Source organism: Scyliorhinus canicula, chromosome 11 (assembly GCF_902713615.1).
Source record: "Scyliorhinus canicula chromosome 11, sScyCan1.1, whole genome shotgun sequence".
NCBI lineage: Eukaryota > Metazoa > Chordata > Chondrichthyes > Carcharhiniformes > Scyliorhinidae > Scyliorhinus > Scyliorhinus canicula.
In genome coordinates, this window is record NC_052156.1 from 40600192 (window position 1) to 40623318 (window position 23127).

The 23127-nt window shown below is 43.1% G+C and overlaps 1 protein-coding gene across 2 annotated transcripts in view; it reads right to left on the reverse strand.

Moving 5' to 3' along the window:
- arhgef3 (Rho guanine nucleotide exchange factor (GEF) 3) overlaps positions 1 to 23127 on the reverse strand; it is a 402557-nt gene that overhangs the window by 138697 nt on the left and 240733 nt on the right. For both annotated transcript variants that reach the window (XM_038812815.1, XM_038812817.1), the window contains one exon: positions 22732 to 22794. In XM_038812815.1, coding sequence (XP_038668743.1) covers positions 22732 to 22794 — 63 coding nt within the window. The remainder of the gene's footprint in view (positions 1 to 22731; positions 22795 to 23127) is intronic.

The following is a 23127-nucleotide window of genomic DNA, read 5'->3' on the forward strand; positions in this document are numbered from 1 at the left end:
CCGTGGGGTGGGGGGGTTGGTTAGAGGAGGAGGTAGGGTGGGAAACACTCACGAAGTGTTTCGGGTTTAACTGTCAGTTGCCAACAGCCCTTTCACAAACCACCTTCAACTTAGGCTGACCGCACTGCACGTATGCAAATTTCCCCAGAACAGCTGATCAGTAGCTCTGCTCTGCTGCCCTCTGCTGGAATATAAAAGCAGGGATGTACTTCTGAGGCTTTATAAAGCACTAGTTAGTCCCCATTTAGAATACTGTGAGCAATTTTGGGCCCCATACCTCAGGAAGGACATACTGGCACTGGAGCGGGTCCAGCGGAGATTCACACGGATGATCCCAGGAATGGTAGGCCTAACATACGATGAACGTCTGAGGATCGTGGGATTATATTCATTGGAGTTTAGGAGGTTGAGGGGAGATCTAATAGAAACGTACAAGGTAATGAATGGCTTGGATAGGATGGACGTAGGGAAGTTGTTTCCATTAGCAGGGGAGACTAGGACGCGGGGGCACAGCCTTAGAATAAAAGGGAGTCACTTTAGAACAGAGATGAGGAGAAATTTCTTCAGCCAGAGAGTGGTAGGTCTGTGGAATTCATTGCCACAGAGGGCGGTGGAGGCCGGGACATTGAGTGTCTTTAAGACAGAAATTGATAAATTCTTGATTTCTCGAGGAATTAAGGGCTATGGGGAGAGAGCGGGTAAATGGAGTTGAAATCAACCATGATTGAATGGTGGAGTGGACTCGATGGGCCGAATGGCCTTACTTCCACTCCTATGTCTTATGGTCTTATGGTCTTATCCTGCCAGCAGTCAATGGTGAGTTGCCTCTGCCAGCGGAAACCACGTTTCGGGGCGGGGAACCCTGGCCCTGTTCCAGAGCTTCACTGCGGCCTGGAAATGGTGGTTCTATCTATTTGAGCGTGCTGTCTTCAAGCTCACGCAACAATAGTCAAGGAAACGTTTAGCAAGTGCCTATAGAGACAATCAGACACATGACAGTGAAGAAAGGGGGCACGGTAGCACAGTGGGTAGCACAGTTGCTTCACAGCACCAGGGTTCCAGGTTCCGAATCCCGGCTTGGGTATCTGTCTGTGTGGAGTCTGCACGTTCTCCCCGTTTCTGCGTGGGTTTCCTCCGGGTGCTCCGGTTTCCTCCCACAGTCCAAAGACGTGCAGGTTAGGTGGATTGGCCATGCTAAATTGCCCTTAGTGTCCAGAAAAGGTTGGGTGGAGTCACAGAGATGGGGTAGGGTTATGGGCTTAAGTAGGGTGCTCTTTCCAAGGGTCAGTGCAGACTCGATGGGCCGAATGGCCTCCTTCTGCACTTTAAATTCTATGAACTTCTACGAAGGATGTTTTTGTTTGCTAAACTCAATAAATGAATGCATTTAATTTCACATAATTTACATAAAGTTAAACACTTCTGTAATTTGAATTCCAAGTACAACAGACATGACCAGTTCTACAAGGATAATCCTGTTGGGTCGATAAATGTAGTTAAGATAAATGTTCAGTGTTTTTTCACCAGGATGTGGAGATGCCGGCGTTGGACTGGGGTGAGCACAGTAAGAAGTCTGACAACACCAGGTTAAAGTCCAACAGGTTTGTTTCAACCACGAGATTTTGGAGCGCAGCTGATTTCACCTGAGGAAGGAGCTGCGCTCCAAAAGCTCGTGTTTGAAACAAACCTGTTGGACTTTAACCTGGTGTTGTAAGACTTCTTACTTTTTTCACCAGGTCAGCTTAGTCAGCCTGTCAACAGCTGTTGAAAGGAAGTAAGACTAAACTGCTCTGAATGATTAGAAAGTTTTCTATCTTGTAATGTTTCTAATTGGTGCAGGGCGAGTCTATCAATTATCTGAAAACTCACTGTGTAAACCAGGGGTGGGCAAACTTTTCCGTGCAAGGGCCACATTCAGAAATTCACAATTTTAAAGTGCCGCATAGTATATTAAGTAAAATAATTACTTCACCCGGTTATGATTCTGGGCGCCTCATATAGAACATAGAACAGTACAGCACAGAACAGGCCCTTCGGCCCTCGACGTTGTGCCGAGCAATGATCACCCTACTCAAGTCAACGTATCCACCCTATACCAGTAAGTAACCCAACAGCCCCCCCATTAACCTTAAAAAAAATAAAAAATTAAAAAAAAAATAAACCAACCTCACATATCCCTTCCATCAGGTGACACCATTGATCAATTATGTCAGCTCGCAAACCTCTTGCAACCTCCTCTGTTAATACCTAAGTTTAACCTTCACCATGCCTGTGGTGAACTGTCCTGTTCTCCAAACTCTCAGCCAAGATTCAGACATGAACATACCCTCCAACTCTGATAGTAGTGATACAGAGGCACTAAAAGGGATATTTAACATTTCCAGTTGAGCACTTTCAGATTATACAAGAAAGCAGCTCACTATTTTCAAGGGTTCGGTGCATAAATATGAAGGGCAGGATTCTCTGATCCTGAGGCTAAGTGTTGACGCCGTCATAAACGCCGCTCCAGCTGCTGATCCCGGCGTCAATTGGGCGCCGCGAGGTCTGCGCATGTGCAGGGGCACCGGCGGCAATTCACACATGTGCAGTGACTCCTTTCTCCGCACCGGCCCCGACGCAACATGGTGTAGGGCAAAAGGGAGCCGGCGCGGAAGAAAGGAGGCCCCCAGCCTGAGATGCCGGCCCGCCGATTGGTGGGCCCCGATCGCAGGTCAGGCCACAACGGAGGCCCCCCTCCGGGGTTGGATCCTCCCACCCTCCTCCCCACAGGCCGCACCCAGACCCTTCCACGCCGAGGTCCCACCGGCTAAGAGCAGGTTAGAACGGCGGCGGGATGACTCAGGTTTTTTGTTACGGCCGCTTGGTCCATCCTGAGCCGAAAATCACCCGGGGGGGGGGGGGGGGGGGGGGGGGGGGGGCACACCTGTAGAGCGGCCCCCAGCTGGCGCCGGCCGATTCTCCGCTCCGTGGAGAATCACGTCCCAGCATCAGGACAAATTTGTCAATTGTGATTATACTAAACAAATGGAATCAAAGGCGATGGCACAAATATTGCAAAATGAGTCAAGCAAAATATCTGGGTGGGCTAAACAGCACATGGAATTGTAGTTCAGCCCAAATAGCAAAATATTCTGGATCCAATGGAAAAATTGGTGCACAGTTCTTGAATACTGATTCATTAGTTAAGGATTAGACTGCAAGAGATCTTTTAACCTTAACAGATTTGATGGTCAAATGTGTCCAATAAGCACAGTGCAGAAATCATCACTAGAATATTGTGCTACTTTGCCAAATGGTGGAACACAAGTCAGGAGATATCGCAATCAAACTCGACAGAACGCTGGCCAGGCTACATTTCGAGGACTGTGTCCAATTCAGAGCAACAAGAAATAGTGTGGTTATTCAAGAACTGGAAGATTTTCAGAGTTATGAGGAAAGAATGGAGTGACTTGGGCTATTTAACTTGTAACAGAAGTGCCTGAAAGGAGATCATGCGGAAGAGTGTAAAATAATTAAAGGAATGGAAAAAGGATCTGGAATTGCACTTTAGTTTTAACAAATGGGAGTAAGACAAGGAGACACAGGTTCATGCACTCAAACTAAGGACTGATATCAAGGCCGGAATTCTCCGACCCTGCCGCCGGCTTCCCTATTCTCCGACGCCGTCAGGATTCTCGGCACGCTGGTCGGGGACTGTTGACAGCTCCCCCCCACCCGGCGATTCTCCGGGCCCCGATCGGCTGAGTGGCCAACAAGTTTTGCCCAGTCCCGGAAGTGTGGATTACTCACCTCATATGCGCGGGACCTGGCAGGTGTGCAGGGGCCATCCTGCGAGGGGGAACCGACTGCGGAAGGGGCCCCATCGTGGCCTGGCCCGCAATTGGGGCCTACCGATCTGCAGGGGGTTGGTTCCGTAGGGGCCTTCTTTCCGCCGCGCCGGGCCCTTGTAGGGCTCTGTATATTACCCGGGGGCCGGTGTGGAGAAGGGAACCCCCGCGCAATACACAGAAATAGGCCGGCAATTCCGCACATGCGCGAGATCACGCCGGCCGTTCCCAGCGCGGGCCGTTCCCCGCCGGCTGGAGCTTTTATTAGGGGATCTTGTGAAAAGTAATTTTGTCATGTCTGAGATGAGGCTTATTCAATATTCCCAGTAATAGAGTATATTATCTGCTGTTATAGAATCCATAGAATCCTTATAGTGCATCAGGAGGCCATTTGGCCCATTGAGTCTTCACCGACCTCCGAAAGAGCACCCTACCTGGGCACACTCCCGAGCCCTATTCCCGTTACCCCCCGTATATTAATCATGGCTAATCCACCTAACCTTCAAATTTTGGGCTGTGGAGGAAACCCATGCAGACACTGGAAGTACAGAGAACAAAGAACAAAAGAACATACAAACTCCATACAGTCACCCAAGGTCGGCATCGAACCTGGGTCCTGGTGCTGTGAGGCAACAGTGCTAACCACTGTGTCACCATGCTGCCCATTAATGCTTTTAATATGTTTATCAAAGCTTGTAACTTTCCAAAAGCTTTGTCCAAAAATTATGGTGGATGTACAATCGTGTGAGAAGTATAATGTAACAAAATCCTTTTGAAAAATGCACTATTTCATTAAAATATGTCAAAGTTGAACCCCGTTTCCCTTTGTTCACTAACAAACAATGTAGGGAGGTAAATTGGACTGAAATCATTCTGTCACTTGTGCATGGTGCTAAACTGATGAAGATGAAATAAGAAACTCTGACTCCCCACACAAAAGTTAGCCAGACAATTTTTTATGAAGCTGTGACAGGAAACAACTATATCTCCATTCCATGAGTGGGTGGACAATAATTTAGGTGTTGATTGGTACAAGGCAGGGCTTACACCCTCACGAAGGAGGAAGTCCCACCCTATGGGACAGCAGCCAGGCCCTGGATGCAATACTTCTCGCATTGGCCTGCTGCCATACTTCTTCACTGGTACAGTGCACCATGTCTGGGAATCCTGGATAAGGATAGTTCACTCCTCCTGGTGACCAACAATTCCAGTGCAGCAAAGGAAAACGAGGAGACCCTCCTGATACACCATACCTGCTATTTTGTTTCAGACAACGGCCAGTGTACACTTCCCCTTTAAGGGAAGTAGGTTGTCTATACTACTCGCTACTGACACCTGATTTTCAATTCCCCTATCAGTAAGCTGCCAAGAAACGTGATAGCAGGCTCACCAATCTTAATTAAATGAGTCATCAGTACCAATTTTGATCATACCATACCCTTATGTGATTAGGGGTGTGCTCAAAAGACACCACCTATTTAGTAACAAACCTGCCTCCACCGCCCCGCGCGCGCCCCTCACCTCTCAACCCAATGTTGTTGTCTAATCTTAAGAAATACATGTTTGCAACCATGAATTGTAAATGATTAAATGGTACTATTAATGACCCAGCCTAAGTGCTTGAATGAGCTTAAAACCCCCAATTTCTGACCTGAAACCATTGTAATTGTGAAGAATTGGCCCTTAAGATACGACCCTGACCAGACTCCTGCAGAAATTAGTTCTTTAGCATCAAAAGTTAAAGGATGCATTCCGTGAACACTTCCGCAGGGAGACTAAAGGCAAGTCCATAAACAATGGGAATGAGGCAACAGATGTCACATCATTTCCTTTTACAAAATATAGTTTCATTGTAAAGTCTATTCTTAACTCTGTCACACTCTTAACATTTTTTACTTGTCCTCTAGAGATAGGAATATTGCAAAGAAGTTACGGAGGCATCAAGGGAGAGAAATTCTCACCTCTATTCTTATCTTATATATTCTACTTAGATCAAATTCCTTTTTTTATCAAATGTTATCAATTATTTTGTCAAATTACCATGCAATAAATTCTGAATTGTGAATTTAGTACGCAATCAGACTAGAAATAATAGGCATCACAATGCAACTGAGCTCCCCTCCCCTGATAGCCATACATGTCAGGGTTTTTGATAACAGCTTCGAGCTGGCTGGCTGATTTTCTTCTAAGACGCTGAGGATAGCTGGGGGCTCAAATTGCTGGTCCAGCTGCGATTGGTCACTCAGCACAATAGGCAACTGAATTTTGGGACCCTTTGTTCTGCAATGCCTTTACTGACTGGGCCAATGGGAGTATCCGCGTGCATTGACAACATTTGGGTCATTCATTTAGTTCACTGAACAAAAAGCATACTCAGTGAGTGAGGAATCTAAAGTAATATCAGAATGAGGGTGTTTTGTGGAGATATTGAATGATGTCTAGCAATCATTGCTGGACATATATTGAACAAGTGCACACAGAAGTGTAATACGACCCAGTGAACACTCAAGTTATTAAAAATCTCCACTTAGCAGTGTGGTGTACTGATTGCTGCACCACAACCTCACTGGGAGCTAAGACATCGCCTCCAAATGCAGGTTACTCATTGACTTCTTTCTCCAATACTTTTTGTAGCATTTTGCTTTTATGACCCATCGTCAGTGTCCTAAGTGATTCATTTCTATTCGGCTTGTAGGTCAGCCAGTTCAAGCTCAATGAAAACGTTAGTACTAAGTTTCATACTGGCAGATGACCATGTTTATCATCTGCGGTGTTTAGTGGGGTTTGAGCCTGGAAGCCTATGCTGTAAATAGGACAGATTGCTTCAGATGACTGTGTTTTAGATGAGTTGAATGAGTTGGGATTTCATCCTCTTGCATTTCTCTCTGTTTCTAATATACATTTGCTTTCCAAGACGATCAAGCCATTTTTTATTTGATTGTCCCAGATGCAGCAATCCGAGGCGATTTCTCCCAGGACTCGAAGTGGATATCAAAACACCTAAGTGAAACCTTTAGAGTGTCATCGCTAGCACTTCCTTTGATTGTCATGAGAGTGTACCCCAAACACGGGTTCCCCATTGAAGATGTGCCTTGGTTGGCTGATGTCAGGCATTCTGAGTATATGATCAGCTCAACTAGTTGTGACTGTCTCAATATGATATGGATGCCTAGCATGCCAGCTCAGGTGAGCACCTCTCTGTCTGGTATTACTCTGGCATCGCTCTGAACTACCCCAAAGTCGTAGGATGGGATTTTCTACTCCCACCCTGTCTTGTTTTCAGTCAGCGGACGCTGCTCTCCATTGTTTCCAACTGTTTCCTTGTGAACTATGATGAGGTACGTCCACAGAAGTACAGATCATGGTTCTGGTAGCAATAGGGGAAAGAATATAGCACACTCTTTATTCTGGTTGCCAGACTATGGGCCCAATTTTAACTCCGTAACTGAATGGCTTTTGCTTGCTCTATGTTGCCGTTTCACAGAGCTTTTGGCATCTGATAGCTACCATCAGGTGATCTATTCCATCGACAAATGAGGTCACAGATCCAAGGCTCAGTTGGAGCTGGCCGCCCTGATAATTTCTAGGCCAGTAGCATATATTAAATCTACAGCCATTCCCCTCAGTGCCCCACATTAGTGGAACAGAGGTGTAAATCAAACTGCCCCGGAATAAGTGAATATGATCTCGATCAAGACTAGTAACGTTTTTTTAAAGATGAAATCCAAAATCCCGGTTCTTTACTGAAAGAATGAATCCACAAGATTCCATTTATTTTACTAAACAAGAATCAAGCAAAGCAAACACTAAATACCACCTTGGGTAACCGCCTGTTTTCTAAAACCCAGAATCAACATAATTCCTATTTAGCTTAACAGGAAAATTGTGGTTGGTTATGAACTATAAATTTCAATATTGCTGAAAAAAAGAGACATGCTGTCAAAGCTTCTCATCTTGCACTCACAGGACAGAATGGTAAAAATACCAAATCAATTTACACTGCGTGAGCCAAGGGACCTGATTGGTTAGCAAATGGACTTTGATTGGCAGAGGTGTTGCCATGGGGAATGCACCAGGGAATAATTAACTGTCAAGAGTTTTAGCAAAACTGTCAATCCTCAAGTTTTATACTACCAAGCAACAATAAACTACAAATTACACATTACACAGCAGATATAACAAAGACAGTTCTTACTAATTGGCTTGGCAGTCCACTCAAGAGATATGCCATTAATCTAAGTCCCTCAAAACTCAGTCTTCCTCATGAAGAATTTCAGTACCTCTGCTTTTAGGATTTAGCCTGATCCCCAGTCGAAGGAAGTGCACACCAACCCAGGTTCCATGGGCAAATCTTCACCAAAAATAGCAAACGTCTTCAGAACATCCTCAACTCAAGTTACAACATGGCTTCAGATCCATGCAGGAGATGGCAGAGCTATATTTACCGCCTCTTTTGTGAAGTTCACTATTCCTATTCACGTCATCTTACGACTAATGTCCTCATCATCGTGTTGCCTGTATATTCCATGGGGGAGGGGAATATCTGGTGAGGTCCTCCTTAAATACTGCCCAATTTTTTTTTTGCTCCATCCATGCTACTTCTCTGACATGGTAATGAGATCTAAGGATATGCCTGCAGGGAGTACCATACCAGCTCCTGAGGGGAGCTTGTCAAAATCTCTTGGTGGACTTTCACTTTGAGAAGCAAGTTCAGGTCTGTGTTGGCAGAGGGAAGGAAACAAAAATGGTTGTTAAAAAGTCACTTCTAGCAGCATAAAATTATTTTTGAACCCTCCACAATCTTCAGGTTGGCAAACTCCTCATCTTCGTTGATCCTGGTATCAAATGTATCGGTTATTTCTTTTTCTTGGAGCAATTTGTTTAAATGTATGACCCCTTTAATTTTCCTTTGCGCACCCACAAAAGGGGCTGACTTTTGCACAACCTGCAGGAACATTGGGTTGCTGTGCAGCAGCTTCACCTCATAATTCACAAATTTACTGTGAGTGTATAGCAGGAGTCAAAGTAGGAAAAATATCACAGCTATACCATGGGCCCTCAGCTTCAAGGGGTTTTACTATTGATACAGCTGTTATTGTTCTGTTACTGCGATACTTTCCAGAACACCCAATACCCAGCTGAGTGCCTAAATATGCTGCTGACTCGTGTCAATTTAAGAGACTGAAACTTGACAGGCTGTTATTTTACAAAATTGTCACCATTTCCCTTCCACTTCACTGTTGGAAAACATCAGCAAATGAAGTTTGATGTAATTGAAACTAGTAACCTGAAACTACCTGCACGAGGAAACTCAATTTAGCCGTGTCAGAGGAGCAAAGTGATGGTGTGAGGTTCACTGAACTGCCACACAATGCAAACAGTTACACTGAACTTGTGGTCGCTAATGTTGAAAACTGAATGGAATTCCTGAGAAGAACCTCATAATTGCATAGTCGAGGATAACATGACTGATTATAGATGTACTTTATGCTAAGATATTCTTCCAAAACAAATAATTTAACAAATTGTCTTCTTCCTAGAAGAAGGCATTTTCAATTGTATCCATCAGACAACAACCTGCTGAACCCATCATTTTGGATCTCCTGCCCAGATCTGGATCTGCCTGGATCAAATACATCTGTGGCCAGTTGCTGTTCCGCCAGGGATCAATATCCTTCCGGTCCGGATCTGACGGTAAGAAGTTCCATAAGAAATGGGAATATAGGTCAACAGGACAAGTGCAGCTAGAGGGAGAAAGATTGTAAACTGGGGTTGTTTGGTAATGTTCCAGTGTGCCTTTGACCATGGGATGTAAAGTATGAATGAGAGGAAGATATGCATCCACAGTCGAGTCTATATAACTTTTTCACTTGCTGCTAGTATAATGAAATGAGATGCTACCACCAGATTTGTTTATGTATTCTTAATATGTCCTATAATTTTATTAATATTTCCGTAAAGTTGCATCTAGTTCATTTTAATCTGGTCACAGAATGTAATACCATCATGTTTGGTTTCATTCAGCAAAAAATCAAATGGGCAAATAGCTGGATAACACAATCCAAAGGGCTGTAAAACCAGTTCTATACTTTGGAAGAGTATTTATTTTCAAAAAATTTTTTTTCGAGCGCCCAATTCTTTTTTTTCCAATTAAGGGGCAATTTAGCGTGGCCAATCCACCTACCCTGCACATCTTTGGGTTGTGGGGGTGAGACACACGCAGACAAGGGGAGAATGTGCAAACTCCACAAGGACAGTGACCCAGGGCTGGGATCGAACCGGGGACCTCAGCACCATGAGGCAATAGTGCTAACCACTATGCCACTGTGCATTCATTTTTCTTTCCCCAAGTATAGTCAGGTAAGAAAATAATTTCAGCTATAATTAGATAACGTTAATGCTTTAATTTAAGTCTAATCTTGTTGGGCGGACAAGTGTGCATCATGAAATATCTTGGAAATAAAGTTTAAATCATTGTTCCTATGAATTTGAATATATTCTAAGCTGCTGATGCTGACAGACCTTTAGTGTTTTGAGTTTGGATTTTATCACCAATGAGTCAACAATGCTAAAAACAGCTTTTATCTAAACCTCCAAACAAGATAAACTGCGGAATAGAAATAGCATCATTAAATTGACGGAGTTTTAAGAGCAGGATTGCCATGTCTGGGGGGCCTGGCTTGTAATCCACAGCTGTAGTTAGGGTACATTCAGAGTGAATTAACATTATGCATCTCTGTAGTGGTAGTTCTTTACAAAGCTGAATATAGATGCTGTTAGAACTGTTGCAGGACTTCTGTAAGTTACAAACCAAGACTGGGGAAGGAAGACACAACAAGACATCAGCTTCATACACGGTGTACAATTAGTTCTCGAATTTAAAATGTTCATTGGTAGTTTCTTAGTCATAACTACAATGAACCAAAATACAAATCTTGAAGTTTGTTTTAAAATTGATTGTACGCTGCAAAATTATTAACTTCACAAGAAATGTGATTTTCCATTCGGCGCCTCAGCTGATAAAATGCTGAATAAAGTAATCCCTTTTTTATTTGAATGTTACTCAAAATAGCACATTAATTTGTGCTATTAGGTTGGAAACCACAGTCACTCTTTTGTAAGACTATGTGCACCCCACACATTGTAGATTTATTTTTGTGAACTATGTGTACACATTGCTTTATAATATATTGCTTGTTGTTTATGTTTAAAATTAAAGGAGAACTGAAAAGAGGGAGTACATATTCAGGGTGTAAAATTGTTATGGATTGACTGTCCATAATATAATGGATGTAGTATATTTGGACTTTCAGAAGGCTTTTGATCAAGTCCCCCACATGAGGTTGATTACCATAATAAAAGCACATGGAATAGGAGGATATAAGCATGGATTAAAGATTGGCTAACAGTCATAAAACAGAGAACAGGTGGTGCAGTGGTTGGCATTGCTGCCTCACGGCACCAATGTCCCAGGTTCGATCCCGGCCCTGGGTCACTGTCCATGTGGAGTTTTCACATTCTCCCCATGTTTGCGTGGGTTTCACCTCCACAACCCAAAGATGTGCAGGTTAGCTGGATTGGCCATGATAAATTGCCCCTGGAAAAACTGAATTGGGTATTCTAAATTTACAAAGAAAAAAGGAAAACAGAGAACAGGAATGAACGGGTCATTCTTGCGTTGGCTGGCTATGGCTAGCTGGGTACCACAATGGCCCCAGCTGTTCACAATATATATCAATGATTTGAATGTGGGGACCAAATGTAATACTTCCAAGTTTGTGGATGATACAAAGCTTGGTGGGAATGTATGTTGTGAGGAAGATGTAAAACGGCAATAGGAGAATTTGGACAGACTTAGTGAGTGGGCAAGAACCACCAATAGATGTCTTGTAACTGGATGTGAACCATCCGCCCATTATAAATGGTGACATTTCATACGATTGTGGCTAACAGGACACTTGGTGCATTTTACCCACACTATCCATGTAACCCTTTACATTATTGTTAATCAGAAATCTACCAATCTCTACCTTGGAATATTTATATTTGTGCCCTGAGTAGAATGGGCATGTTGAGCCAAATAGCCTTTCTTCTTTTTGGATTTAATGTTCTTAAAACCTCCACCTGTTCTTGGATTGTATTTAATTATGATTCTGGACCAGAGCCCAACAGTGCCTCGGACATTGGACAGAAACTCCAATACTTTATTTAATTTGTAAGACTGTGAAGTAAAGACACTTCGCGTCAGGAGTGCTTTCACGCACAAATAGGGATGTGAAATAGCGAAACAAACTTTATTACTAACACATTATTATTAACTTTAAGATCAGAAAGATTGGTACAGCCAATGTGCCAAGTTGGTATATTTTGCGCATTGCCGATTGGGCCAGAGGTGCCCTATGTGGGTGTTGCGGAGGGGCGGGAACCCTTCAATAGTGCATTGGGGATTGGGGGGGGGGGGGGGTCAGGGGTCGCATTGGGGGGCTTCGGAGTTCGGGATGTCAAGGTCTCTTGCTGCACTAAAGAGTTTTGGCAAGCGAAGCTCCTCAGTGCACAAAATAGGGCTATGTGCAGCCTCGGCCGCGTGTTCCGCACTTAGGCCCCTTATCTAACGCAGGTGCCGTTTTATAACCATGAGTTGGCTCATTGGTGTGAGCGCCGGAAAACACGTGGCTAAACGCGTACCCTATGGGACTTTGTTCCCCTTTAGTTGAATCTCACCCACTATCTCTAATTTCCCTTGTAAGTCATGGTTTCGCCACCTTTCCCATTTTACTTTTGTGCCAAGCAGGAATAAACAATGATTACAGTTCCCCCATATACTCCTTGAATGATTGCCACTGCCTATTCACAGCCACCCCTTTAAGTAACGTTTCCCAATCGATGATGGCCAACTCGCACCTCTTATCATCACTGTTTCCTTTATTAAGGTTCTCCTCTCCCCTCACCTCACTACTTTTATTGCTTATTTAATGTGAAGCTCTTTAATTTGTACTGCATTAAGACTTTGATCATGGCTTGTGATACTAGTGGCAGATCATACCTGTGGTGAATAGTCTCATCTACTTCAGTATTAATCAAAACCTCACTCAGTTTAGTGGAGCTACACTAATGCAAATAAACAAGATTACAAATATCATTAACATAGATTACGGAAATTGCAGAGCTAGCTATTAAATAGGAAAAGGGTACCATAACTCACACGTGAGTTATACCCTGCTCAAATGTCAATTTGACCTTATTTTTCTCAAGAACAAGCTGAACTGATCTTTAAGCCTGAGGTATAACAGTCACTTGACACTGAAGTTTGATTCCTTTGTGGAAGATAGATATATACAGAGGAAGTCAATGTGTCATTGCCTATGCCACATACCGCAGACCAATTAAACTGATTCACATGAACGAGAATAGCTCATAGCTGTAGATTCACACAAAAAGCAGAAACCAATATTTTGGGTTTGGGCCAAATGTTCATCCTTTGCCATTCATTTTTTTTTCTTTGTTTTTTAAAATAAATTTACTGTACCCAATTCATTTTTTTTTAATTAAGGGGCAATTTAGCATGGCCAATCCATCTACCTTGCACATCATTTGGGTTACGGGGCAAAACCAATGCAAACATGGGGAGAACTTACAAACTCCACACGGACAGTGACCCAGAGCCGGGATCGAACCTGGGACCTCGGCGACGTGAGGCCGCAGTGCTAACCCACTGCACCACCGTGCTGCCCGAGTCCTTTGCCATTGACAGCTGCTTCTCAACACAGTGGAGGTAGCAACTCAAATTATTGGACAGGTGCTGCTGTCCTTCTCCTTCTAGGCAATGGAGGTTGTGGCTGTCAGAAATCTTGAAGTTGCTGTAGTAAATCTCGATATTGACAGGTTGCTGCAGCACATCCAACAGACAGAACACACAGTAGCCACAGCATGCTGGTGATGGAGGGAGTGGATGTTTAGGGCGGTGAATGGATTGCAAATCAACAGCACTGTATCATCCTGAATGGCATTGAGTCTCTTGAGTATTGTGTATGTGTGATTACGGCCTGCCTCTCACAGATGTCGAAACAAGTACTCCCACCTCATAAAAGTCATTGTAGAAATGCACTGTACTATTGGGACACCATTTTCTAGTGCAACAAAATTTATGAAGAGATCTCAAGTGAAATGGTATAACACGGATGGGAACTTTATAAATGTGAAATATATAGTCAAGAGAAGGAAGACAAAAATGCATGTTGTAGCTTTTCTGAAACCTTTAGTTCCAGGTATCTTTTGTATCGATTCCACAAGTTGTTCACTTCACAATCAAATCCACAATGTATGGGACCTCCAGGAGTGACAGGGAGGGCGGAGAAGGTCGCACATAAGGTAGCTCCTGCCATGGTCTTTGATTTTTGGACTTTTTAACTCGGGGATTTTGGTTATCAAAACCCGCCCATCGTATGGGATAAGGAAGTTGTCGGCAAAACTATGTCGAAATGTATGAAGAAGGTTGGTGGCAAGAAGATGACTACAGGGGGTAATCCTTCGCGAAGCCAGAATGTCCATGACGCTCAGCAGGAGGGAATGTGGCCTTGGGTGTGGCTGCTCATGTCATGTGGCAATACTGACTGGGGTGATGGTGCAGGAATTTTGAAAAACATTTTGCGAAGCATTTTGAGGAGTAGGGCAGGATGATGATGGAAACCTTTTATGTGGTCAGTTGAGGAGGCACCTAGCCCGATTCGGGAGAAGCTGGAAAAAACCTCCTGGGCTGTGAAGGAGCATTGCGAGGTGATGAAGGGTGTGGAGACGGACTCATCATGGCACTGTGGTTGAATCATCTCATTGGAAGCTGAGATGTTGCTGGAGGAGAAAGGAACAAGACCCTGAGGACAAAGATGGATGACTTGGACAACACGTCGAGGAGACAGAACCTCAGAATTAAGGGGTTTCCGGAGGGGGTTGTGGGCCCAAAGCTGACTGAGCACTTTTCTCAGATGTTCAGATGTTCGACAAGCTTTTGGGCTGGGGGCGGGGGGGGGTGGGGGGGGGGTGTGTGTGGGTGGGCACGCGAATGGCCCCTCCAGAGTTGGATCGGGCCCATTGAGTACTCTGGTGGAAACCTCAGGTTAATGAGCCGCTGCGGGCTGTGATTATTGGATTCCACTGCCTCCAGGAGAAAGAGCGGGTTTGGCAATGGGCCAAAGTGACTCTGGACTCAAGGTGAGAAGGAAGCATCATCAGCATATACCAGGATGTCGGAGTGGAGTTGGCCAAGTGGTGCGCAGCTGGTAATAAGTCAAAACCAGCGCTGTTCAGGAGTGGAGTCAGGTTTGGAGTACTGTACCGGACCAGGCTGAGAGTTACTTTTTGGTCGAAAGATTATTTTTTCAATATGTCGGAGGCATCGGAGGCCTTTGTCAAGGAGCATGGACTTGGAAGGGCAGCACGGTGGCGTGGTGGTTAGCACTGCTGCCTCACAGCGCCGAGGACCCGGGTTCGATCCTGACCCCGGGTCACTGTCCTTGTGGAGTTTGCACATTCTCCCAGTGTCTGCGTGGGTCTCGCCCCCACAACTGAAAAAGATGTGCAGGGTAGTTGAATTGGCCATGCTAAATTACCCCTTAATTGGAAAAAATAGAATTGGATACTCTGGATTTATTTTTAAAAAGGAGCATGGACGTGGACTTGAATGGATTGGATTGGGACTTTAATGGGGACAGTTGGGAGGGGTTGGTTTGAGATGTATTGTAGTTGATATCTGTTGTATGTTTGAGGGGGCTACGATTGTCGAAGGGTAGTGGTCAGGATAACAATATCGGGAATACATGGCCCCCGGGGAGAGTTTAGGTACTGTAATTATGTTGGGTTTTGGTTACTCTTCTGTAGCTGGGAAGGGTTGAGGAGCGTTGTTTTCTTTGTTCTTTGAGCATACACCCTGGGTGGGGGGTTACCGCAGCTAGCTGCAACGTTTCAGCTAGTGAATGGGAGTGATGTGGAGGGAGGGACTAAGGCTTGTTGGACCTGTTTGAACAAGGTTCAGTAAGCCTGGCTTGTTTGTTTGGATGGGGAGAGCCAGAGGGGGAGATAGGAGGGAGTTATTTCTCTGCTAAGTTATTTTCAGGTGTATGAGGGGCAGGGTTGGTGGCTGACTTGGATGGGTCCTGGGCCTGGGTCTACCGGAGTTGGTGACCTTTGTCTTCTATCTTTAGGAATTGGTCACAGTCAATGGTCCAGTTTGGGGCGGGACCGGGTGGGGTAAGGGGGGGGTCTGTGGTTTGGGGTTTTTTTTCTTTCAAGGGTAGGGGTTTGTCAATGGTATTTTGCTAGTATGAATTTGTTTAGATTGCATTTTAATAAAAATATTTATTTCTAAAAATCCACAATTTATTTCAACTGTTTTGAAAACAGCAATTATTCTTGCTGTATTTTGCACATAATATCATTTAAACTTTTCTGGTTTCCTGTTTTCCAGACAAGGTGGCTTCAGCCCTTGCGAATGATCATAAATTAAACCAGAAAGATATTTGTATAGCCTCAGCTCGTCAATATATTTTGAGAAGTTAGCCATCAGAACCAGAGATACATCATCGTTAAGCACTTGGGATTAACTTAATTTCCTTCCCATTTATTACATTACCTAAAGTTCTAAAATAATCTAGATAATAAAATGACCTGATAGCTAAAAACCTTTAATTCTGAGGAGGGCCAGCTCGATGTGCTCATATCCTACTTCCTCTGGTGACTCTCTCAAACCTCTGTTATTGACTAAAGTTGTCGTTCTCCCACAGAAAGTCCTTAATTTAAAATGTTACATAGGAAGTGGTTTTGTTTGAACAACTTTTACACTGATTGAGGAAACTTTTCCAACTATTATATTGCCAGATGTCTTTTAGCATTTCTACAAACCATTGATAATAGTAAGCAAATTACAGTCCAAAAATGTAACAAATTTTAGAAAACGCTAAAGATGCATTAATGGGAACCATGCACAAAATAAATAGAACAAAGTAAATATTTGCTATGAAGCCAAATGGCATTACAAAGGTAACACCCACATCTGACCAAAAGGACCTTCGCTCCTTTTGAATAGGTCACTGGAGGTGTAAGGATGGGTGGCAGGAAGTGGGGCTACAATTAGAGAAAATAAAATTAAAGTTCAAAAAAACCCTGTAGCTCAGTGGTCTTTTTGCTTTAGGGAAGAAACATTTCACCCACACCAGTGAAGGAACTCACATCCTGGAAAGTTTGAAACTGTCACATTGTTCATCCAAGGTAAACTTTCCTCTGTTAAATTTCATCCTGCTGAAGTTTTACCATAATAGAAATGGGAGTGTTAGCTAACATCCCAAGTACAGTTTGTGTTGGCATAGTGACTTTAAAAAAAAAATTTACAAACTTAAATCGAAGATACAAGTTACACAAACTCTGTGAACTCTCTAAATAACATCAACCTAGCCAAGGACAAGGCAGCAACTGGCGAGGAGTAATTGTGAGACACAAACACTTATTCTAGTAGTCACTCAGAGTGAAATGCGTTGAGTGAGATTTTTGGATGAGGTGGTACCAACTGTAGAGTATAGACTACTTTGGAAATCAAATGAAGAAATCCAATGGTTAAAGAGCTTGCCTGACATTATTAGTGGTCACTGCTAAGTTGAACTTGAAACTCTGGTTGAAAAATAAACTATACACATACATCAAGTGATAATCTAAATCACTGAAAATAACCTTTAACTTTCATAAAGACAGGAAGATTATAAAACAAGGTATTGTTTAGGTCTGGGATCCAAAGTTAATTCCAGCCTGCACTGATGGGTGAAACTTTCTCCTTTCTGATGATGGCTGCCATTGATATTAAGAAGAAAATTAGGTTGATGTAGTCTACATGGACTTCAGTAAGGCTTTTGACAAGGTCCCGCATGGGAGACTGGTCAAGAAGGTCAGAGCCCATGGGATCCTGGGCAATTTGACAAATTGGATCCAAAAATAGCTTAGAGGCAGGAGAAAAGGGATGATGCTCAAATGTTATTTGTGTGACTGGAAACCTGTGTCCGGTGATGTACCGCAGGGATCGGTGCTGGGTCCCTTACTGTTTACAGTGTACATTAATAATCTGGATGTGAATCTGGGAAATAGCTCAGATTTAGCTCACTGAGCTAAATTGCTGGCTTTTAAAGCAGACCAAGCAGGCCAGCAGCACGGTTCGATTCCCGTACCAACCTCCCCAGACAGGCGCCGGAATGTGGCGACTAGGGGCTTTTCACAGTAACTTCATTGAAGCCTACTCGTGACAATACGCGATTTTCATTTCATTTCATTTTCATATGATCAGCAAGTTCGCAGATGACACAGACATTGGTGGTGTGGTAAATAGCAAGGAAGAAAGCCTTAGATTGCAGGATGATATAGACGGGTTGGTCAGATGGGCGGAACAGTGGAAATGGGAATAACACTGAAATTGTGAGGTGATGCATTTTGGGAGGACTAACAAGGCAAAAGAATACATAATGAACAGTAGAACACTGGGAAGTACAAAGGACCAGAGGAAGCTTGGGGTGCATGTCCAAAGATCCTCGAGGCAGCAGGACAGGTAGATAAGGTGTTAAGGTGGCAAAATGGATACTTGCCTTTATTAGCTGAGGCACAGAAGACAAGAGCATGGAGGTTATGATGAAGCTGTATAAAACTCTTATTAGGCCACAGGTAGAGTGCTGTGTGCCGTTCTGGTCGGCACACTATAGGAATGGTGTGATTGCACTAGAAAGGGTGAGAAAGAGATTCAACGGAAGTTACCTGGGCTAGAGTGTTGCAGCTATAAAAAAAGAGGCTGGTTAGGCTGGGGCATTTTCCTTTGAGCAGAGAGGGTTAGGGGGGACATGATTGAGGTGTACAAAACTATGAGGGACATAGATGGGATAAGTAGAGGGATCAATAACCAGAGAGCATAGATTTAAGGAGATTTAGAGGGGATCTGAGGGAAAACATTTTCACCCAGAGGGTGGTGGGAATCTAGAATTCACTGCCTGAAAGAGTTTTAGAGGCAGAAACCCTTGTAATATTGAAGAGGTATTTAGATGAGCACTTGAAACACCATAGCACACAAGGTTACAGATGAAGTGCTGGAAAATCTGCTTGATGGCTGCTGCAGACACGATGGGCCGAATAGCCACTTGTGGTGCTATAAAACTCTATGATTCCATGATTTAACCAATCCCCAGTGGGAGCAAACTGTATCACATTGTTGTCCACGATTCAATAATAACCGATCAAGCTAATTTCAGTGAGGCTTTTACTATGACCGGTGAGGGAAATGCTTTACAATGTCATATTGATGGAGTCCAGGATGCTTTTTGGGTTAGCGCTGAGCACATTGGGGCCACTTCCATTCTTTTCCAAGCAGCAGAACACTGATCATTCATCTTTGTTTTGCATTAGGGCAGCACGGTGGCACAGTGGTTAGCACTGGGACTACGGCGCTGAGGACCCAGGTTCAAATCCCGGCCCTGGGTCACTGTCCGTGTGGAGTTTGCACATTCTCCCCGTGTCTGCTTGGGTTTGACCCACTCGACCCAAAGATGTGCTGGTTAGATGGATTGGCCTAGCTAAATTGTCCCTTAATTGGAAGAAAAAATAATTGGGTACTCTAAATCTAAAAAAAAAATCTTTGTTTTGCATTGAGCAGTTTATGATGAATGTGAATATTGTTATACATTATATTTCATATCTGTGGCAGTAATGTTATTAAAAGCCTAGGTTAAGGTATATATTAAGTTTCTGCTAAAGCTGTAATTAAGAAGTCAGAAATGGCGAGGTCATGATTGATTCTAACTATTTACTTGTTTACGTATAAAGGATTAATTGGATATTGTTATGATTGGTGGAGAATCCCCGGAGAGTAGATAATTAATGAGGGATTATATTTAGTCCTAGTTAAGCAGGTCATGTGGCATTTTAATGGGATACAGATGGGGAGCCAGGTCTGTAATTTTACAGTTTGCCACAGGATTTGAGTCCGATAAAAAAGAAGGATTTTAAGTTGAACAGCAGTTTTGCCAAATGCTGTTATGTTGAAGAGAAATGTACTGCTCTGCTCTTAAAAGGGTCTCTCTCTCCAAAAGTCCACATAACTAAGCAAGCAATCTGTTTACTAATTTTAACTATAAGTGGCATTTGAACTGTACTGGGTTGCTTAGTTGGAGTTAATAGCAGGCATTGATAGTAAGTTTATGTTTTTCCTTGTGTTTAAGAACTTTTTAATTGATAATTGTGAAGTTATTTTCTTTCATGTTAATATGGTTAATTCTGTGTTTAAATTACAGTTTGTTTTAAAATAAAAGATACCTATTGGTCAGAATCATCATTCCTGGGATGAACTATCCTTTCCTCACAGTTTTACAAATGGAACAAAAATGTTTGGGGTTCTTATCCGGTACCCTAATAACTCTTGGGGTCTGGTCTGATATCCTAGCAAGTTTACAATATGAGCAACCAATTGGATAATGAAAATTAATGAAATAATAATGTTGCTAACAAAGCAAACAATGCCATAATTTGGACTGCAGCATAATCAAACAGCCAAAGATGGCAAGGTAAATTCAGGATCTATTTCAGGGAATTTCAGTTTCAAAACAAATTCACTCGCGAGACACAGGCCCATCAGGGTACAGGGTTAGCACTACCACACCTCTGCTATTGGTTTGCTGCATGAGTCAGTGAGGGACGTGACATGACATTACTTGAAACCAAATGATAGCTCAGGAGGCAGTGGAAGCAGTTGCATTTCCATCCTAATGGTCATGATATGCAGCATACCACAACAAACCTTAATACAAGCTCAGCTGAGTCCTGCAGGGCTCCTTAGGACAGGTGCATCAGTGGAACCATTGCTGCAAGATGTCAATGGTGTGCCCTAGAAAGTTCCTTGCGACAGCAAGTCTCACATTGTAGCCTGCTGTATATTTGTGCCTGATGGGAGTCAGAAGCTGTGCCATGAGAGTTAATCCTGGTCACGCAGTTGTCAGCCTTTGACTTGTAACGTTGGATCAAATACAGCTGGATCAGAGGATTGCTGCAGAATGAATGGATCGTGATTGCTGCCAGGACAATAGCATTTTATCACACAGTGCATAGTCTCTGATTGCATTCCAGTTGCATGGGAAGGTGGTGGCAATGGGGTATTGTCACTGGTATAATCATCCAGGGACCTGGGGTAGAGCTTTGGGGACCTGGATTCAAATCCCACCAGAGCAGATAGTTAAATTTGAATTCAATAAAAAATATGTAATTAAAAGTCTAATAATGACCATGAAACTATTGTTTAATGCCCTTTAGGGAAGGAAATTTGTCATCTTTACCAGGTCTGATCCACAATAACGTGATTGACTCTTAAATGCTCTCTGAACTGGCCTAGCAAGTTGAAGGGTTAATAGAAATGGACAACAAATACTTGTCATGCTAATGACGGCCACATCCCATGAAATAATAAAGAAAAATGTTCAGGGTGTAATAAAATTGGCTAAGTTCAGATGAGAAGCACACAAAGTCATATATGTGCAGACAATAGTACTCGGCATCATTGAGCAATCTGCAGTCCATGGAAAACCTTGCGTTCACTCTTGCTGTTTTATCTGTGGCAAGAAAGAATGAGATGAAAGCAGCTTGAGGCATAAAAATTATGATCACGGTCACCTCGACAGCCGGAGATAACACTGTGCTTGACCTGCTTTGAGTTCCTCAGTCTTCAGCCAATTCAATTCACTACAAGTGATATCAAGAAATGGCAAATGGCCGCAGGCACTGGACACTGAAATGACTATGGTCCCTGACAACATTCCCACAATAGTCCTGAAGACTTGTGCTCCAGAATTTGCTGCACCTCTTAGCCAAGCTGTTTCAATACAGCTACAACACTGGCATCTATCCAACAATGTGGAAAATCGCCCATATATGTCTTGTGCACAAAAGCAGGACCAATCCAACTCGGCCAATTACCAGCCCATCAGTCTACTTTCCATCATCAATGAAGTGATGGAAGGGGCTATCAAGTGGCACTTGCTTAGCAAAAACCTGCTCACTGACCTTCAGTTTGAGTTCCACCAGAGTCATTCAACTCCTGCCCTCATTATAAAAATGCTATTTCTTACAGTCAAAATGCTCAGCACAACATTGCCCCCAACCCTTCGCAAGAGGAAGGAACCTGAAGAAGATGATGCTGAATGCCCTGTAGAGAAATAAAACATATGCTTTCCATGATTCCCTAGTTTCCAATTTCAAACTTGCTACCAGAACTAACCTGGCAAAAGTCAGCCATCTTGCCACAAGGAGAATAGATTTGTTTTCCGATCATAAGGCAATCTGCAACTCATTTGATTATTACTGTTGCTGTTATTTGGAAATTCTGGGCCAATAAATCTACAATATAAGAGAGTTTGCCTCTTGTACACACTTCCTGTTTGCACATTTCTTGGAAAGTTACACTTTGTACTTTAGTGGAAGTAAAATAGCAACAAACTAGAACTGAAGAGATAGAAAACATAAGATTCAAAAATGGGAAAAAAAAGTATCAAGAAAACTCCAGTGAGAATCTATGAAGAATTTTTGAACATAACAAAACATAAACAACTTGTCAGGAGGGCTGGTACAGGCAGAAAGGAGAACCAATCAATACTTCAGTTGGTTAAAATTTGTCTTAGGGACCAGCGTTTCTAGGTGCAAAATAAGGTTTCATTCACTCTAAGATGAAATTCTTCACAATAACTTTGCCACTGTCCTGTCTTTTGTGCCTTGCCCAAATTTAGCACAACACCCTTCTAACATGCAGTCAACTGGTTAGCAATATGATTAAGAATTCTATTTGTTTGGTCATGCAGACAAATAAAGAGCTTTGCATAATCAACAGAAAAATTAAAGTGTTGCTTACACTTCCATCGAGGCTACATAGACTGAGTGAATCTTCATCTCTCTTTCTCTGCTTCCGTTTCTTCTATAAAAATAGAACAAATTAGACCAGTTAGACAATGTAAAGAAAGATAATAACAAATTTCAATTGATGTAGTGCCTTTCAGAGCCTCCTCTCTAAAAGTGCTTCACAGCTACTACTGTTAAAGTGTTAATGTTATAACATAGGAAAATCCATGATGTACATGTGGAAGTTGACAACATTAGTGGAGGAGATTAAGGGGGATTTTAAGAGGTGGGACACTGCACTTGACGTTAGCAGGGAGGGTGCAGGTGGTAAAGATGAATATGCTGCCAAGGTTCCTGTTTATTTTTTAGACCTTCCCGATCTTTCTCCCAACGCCTTCTTCCGGAGGGT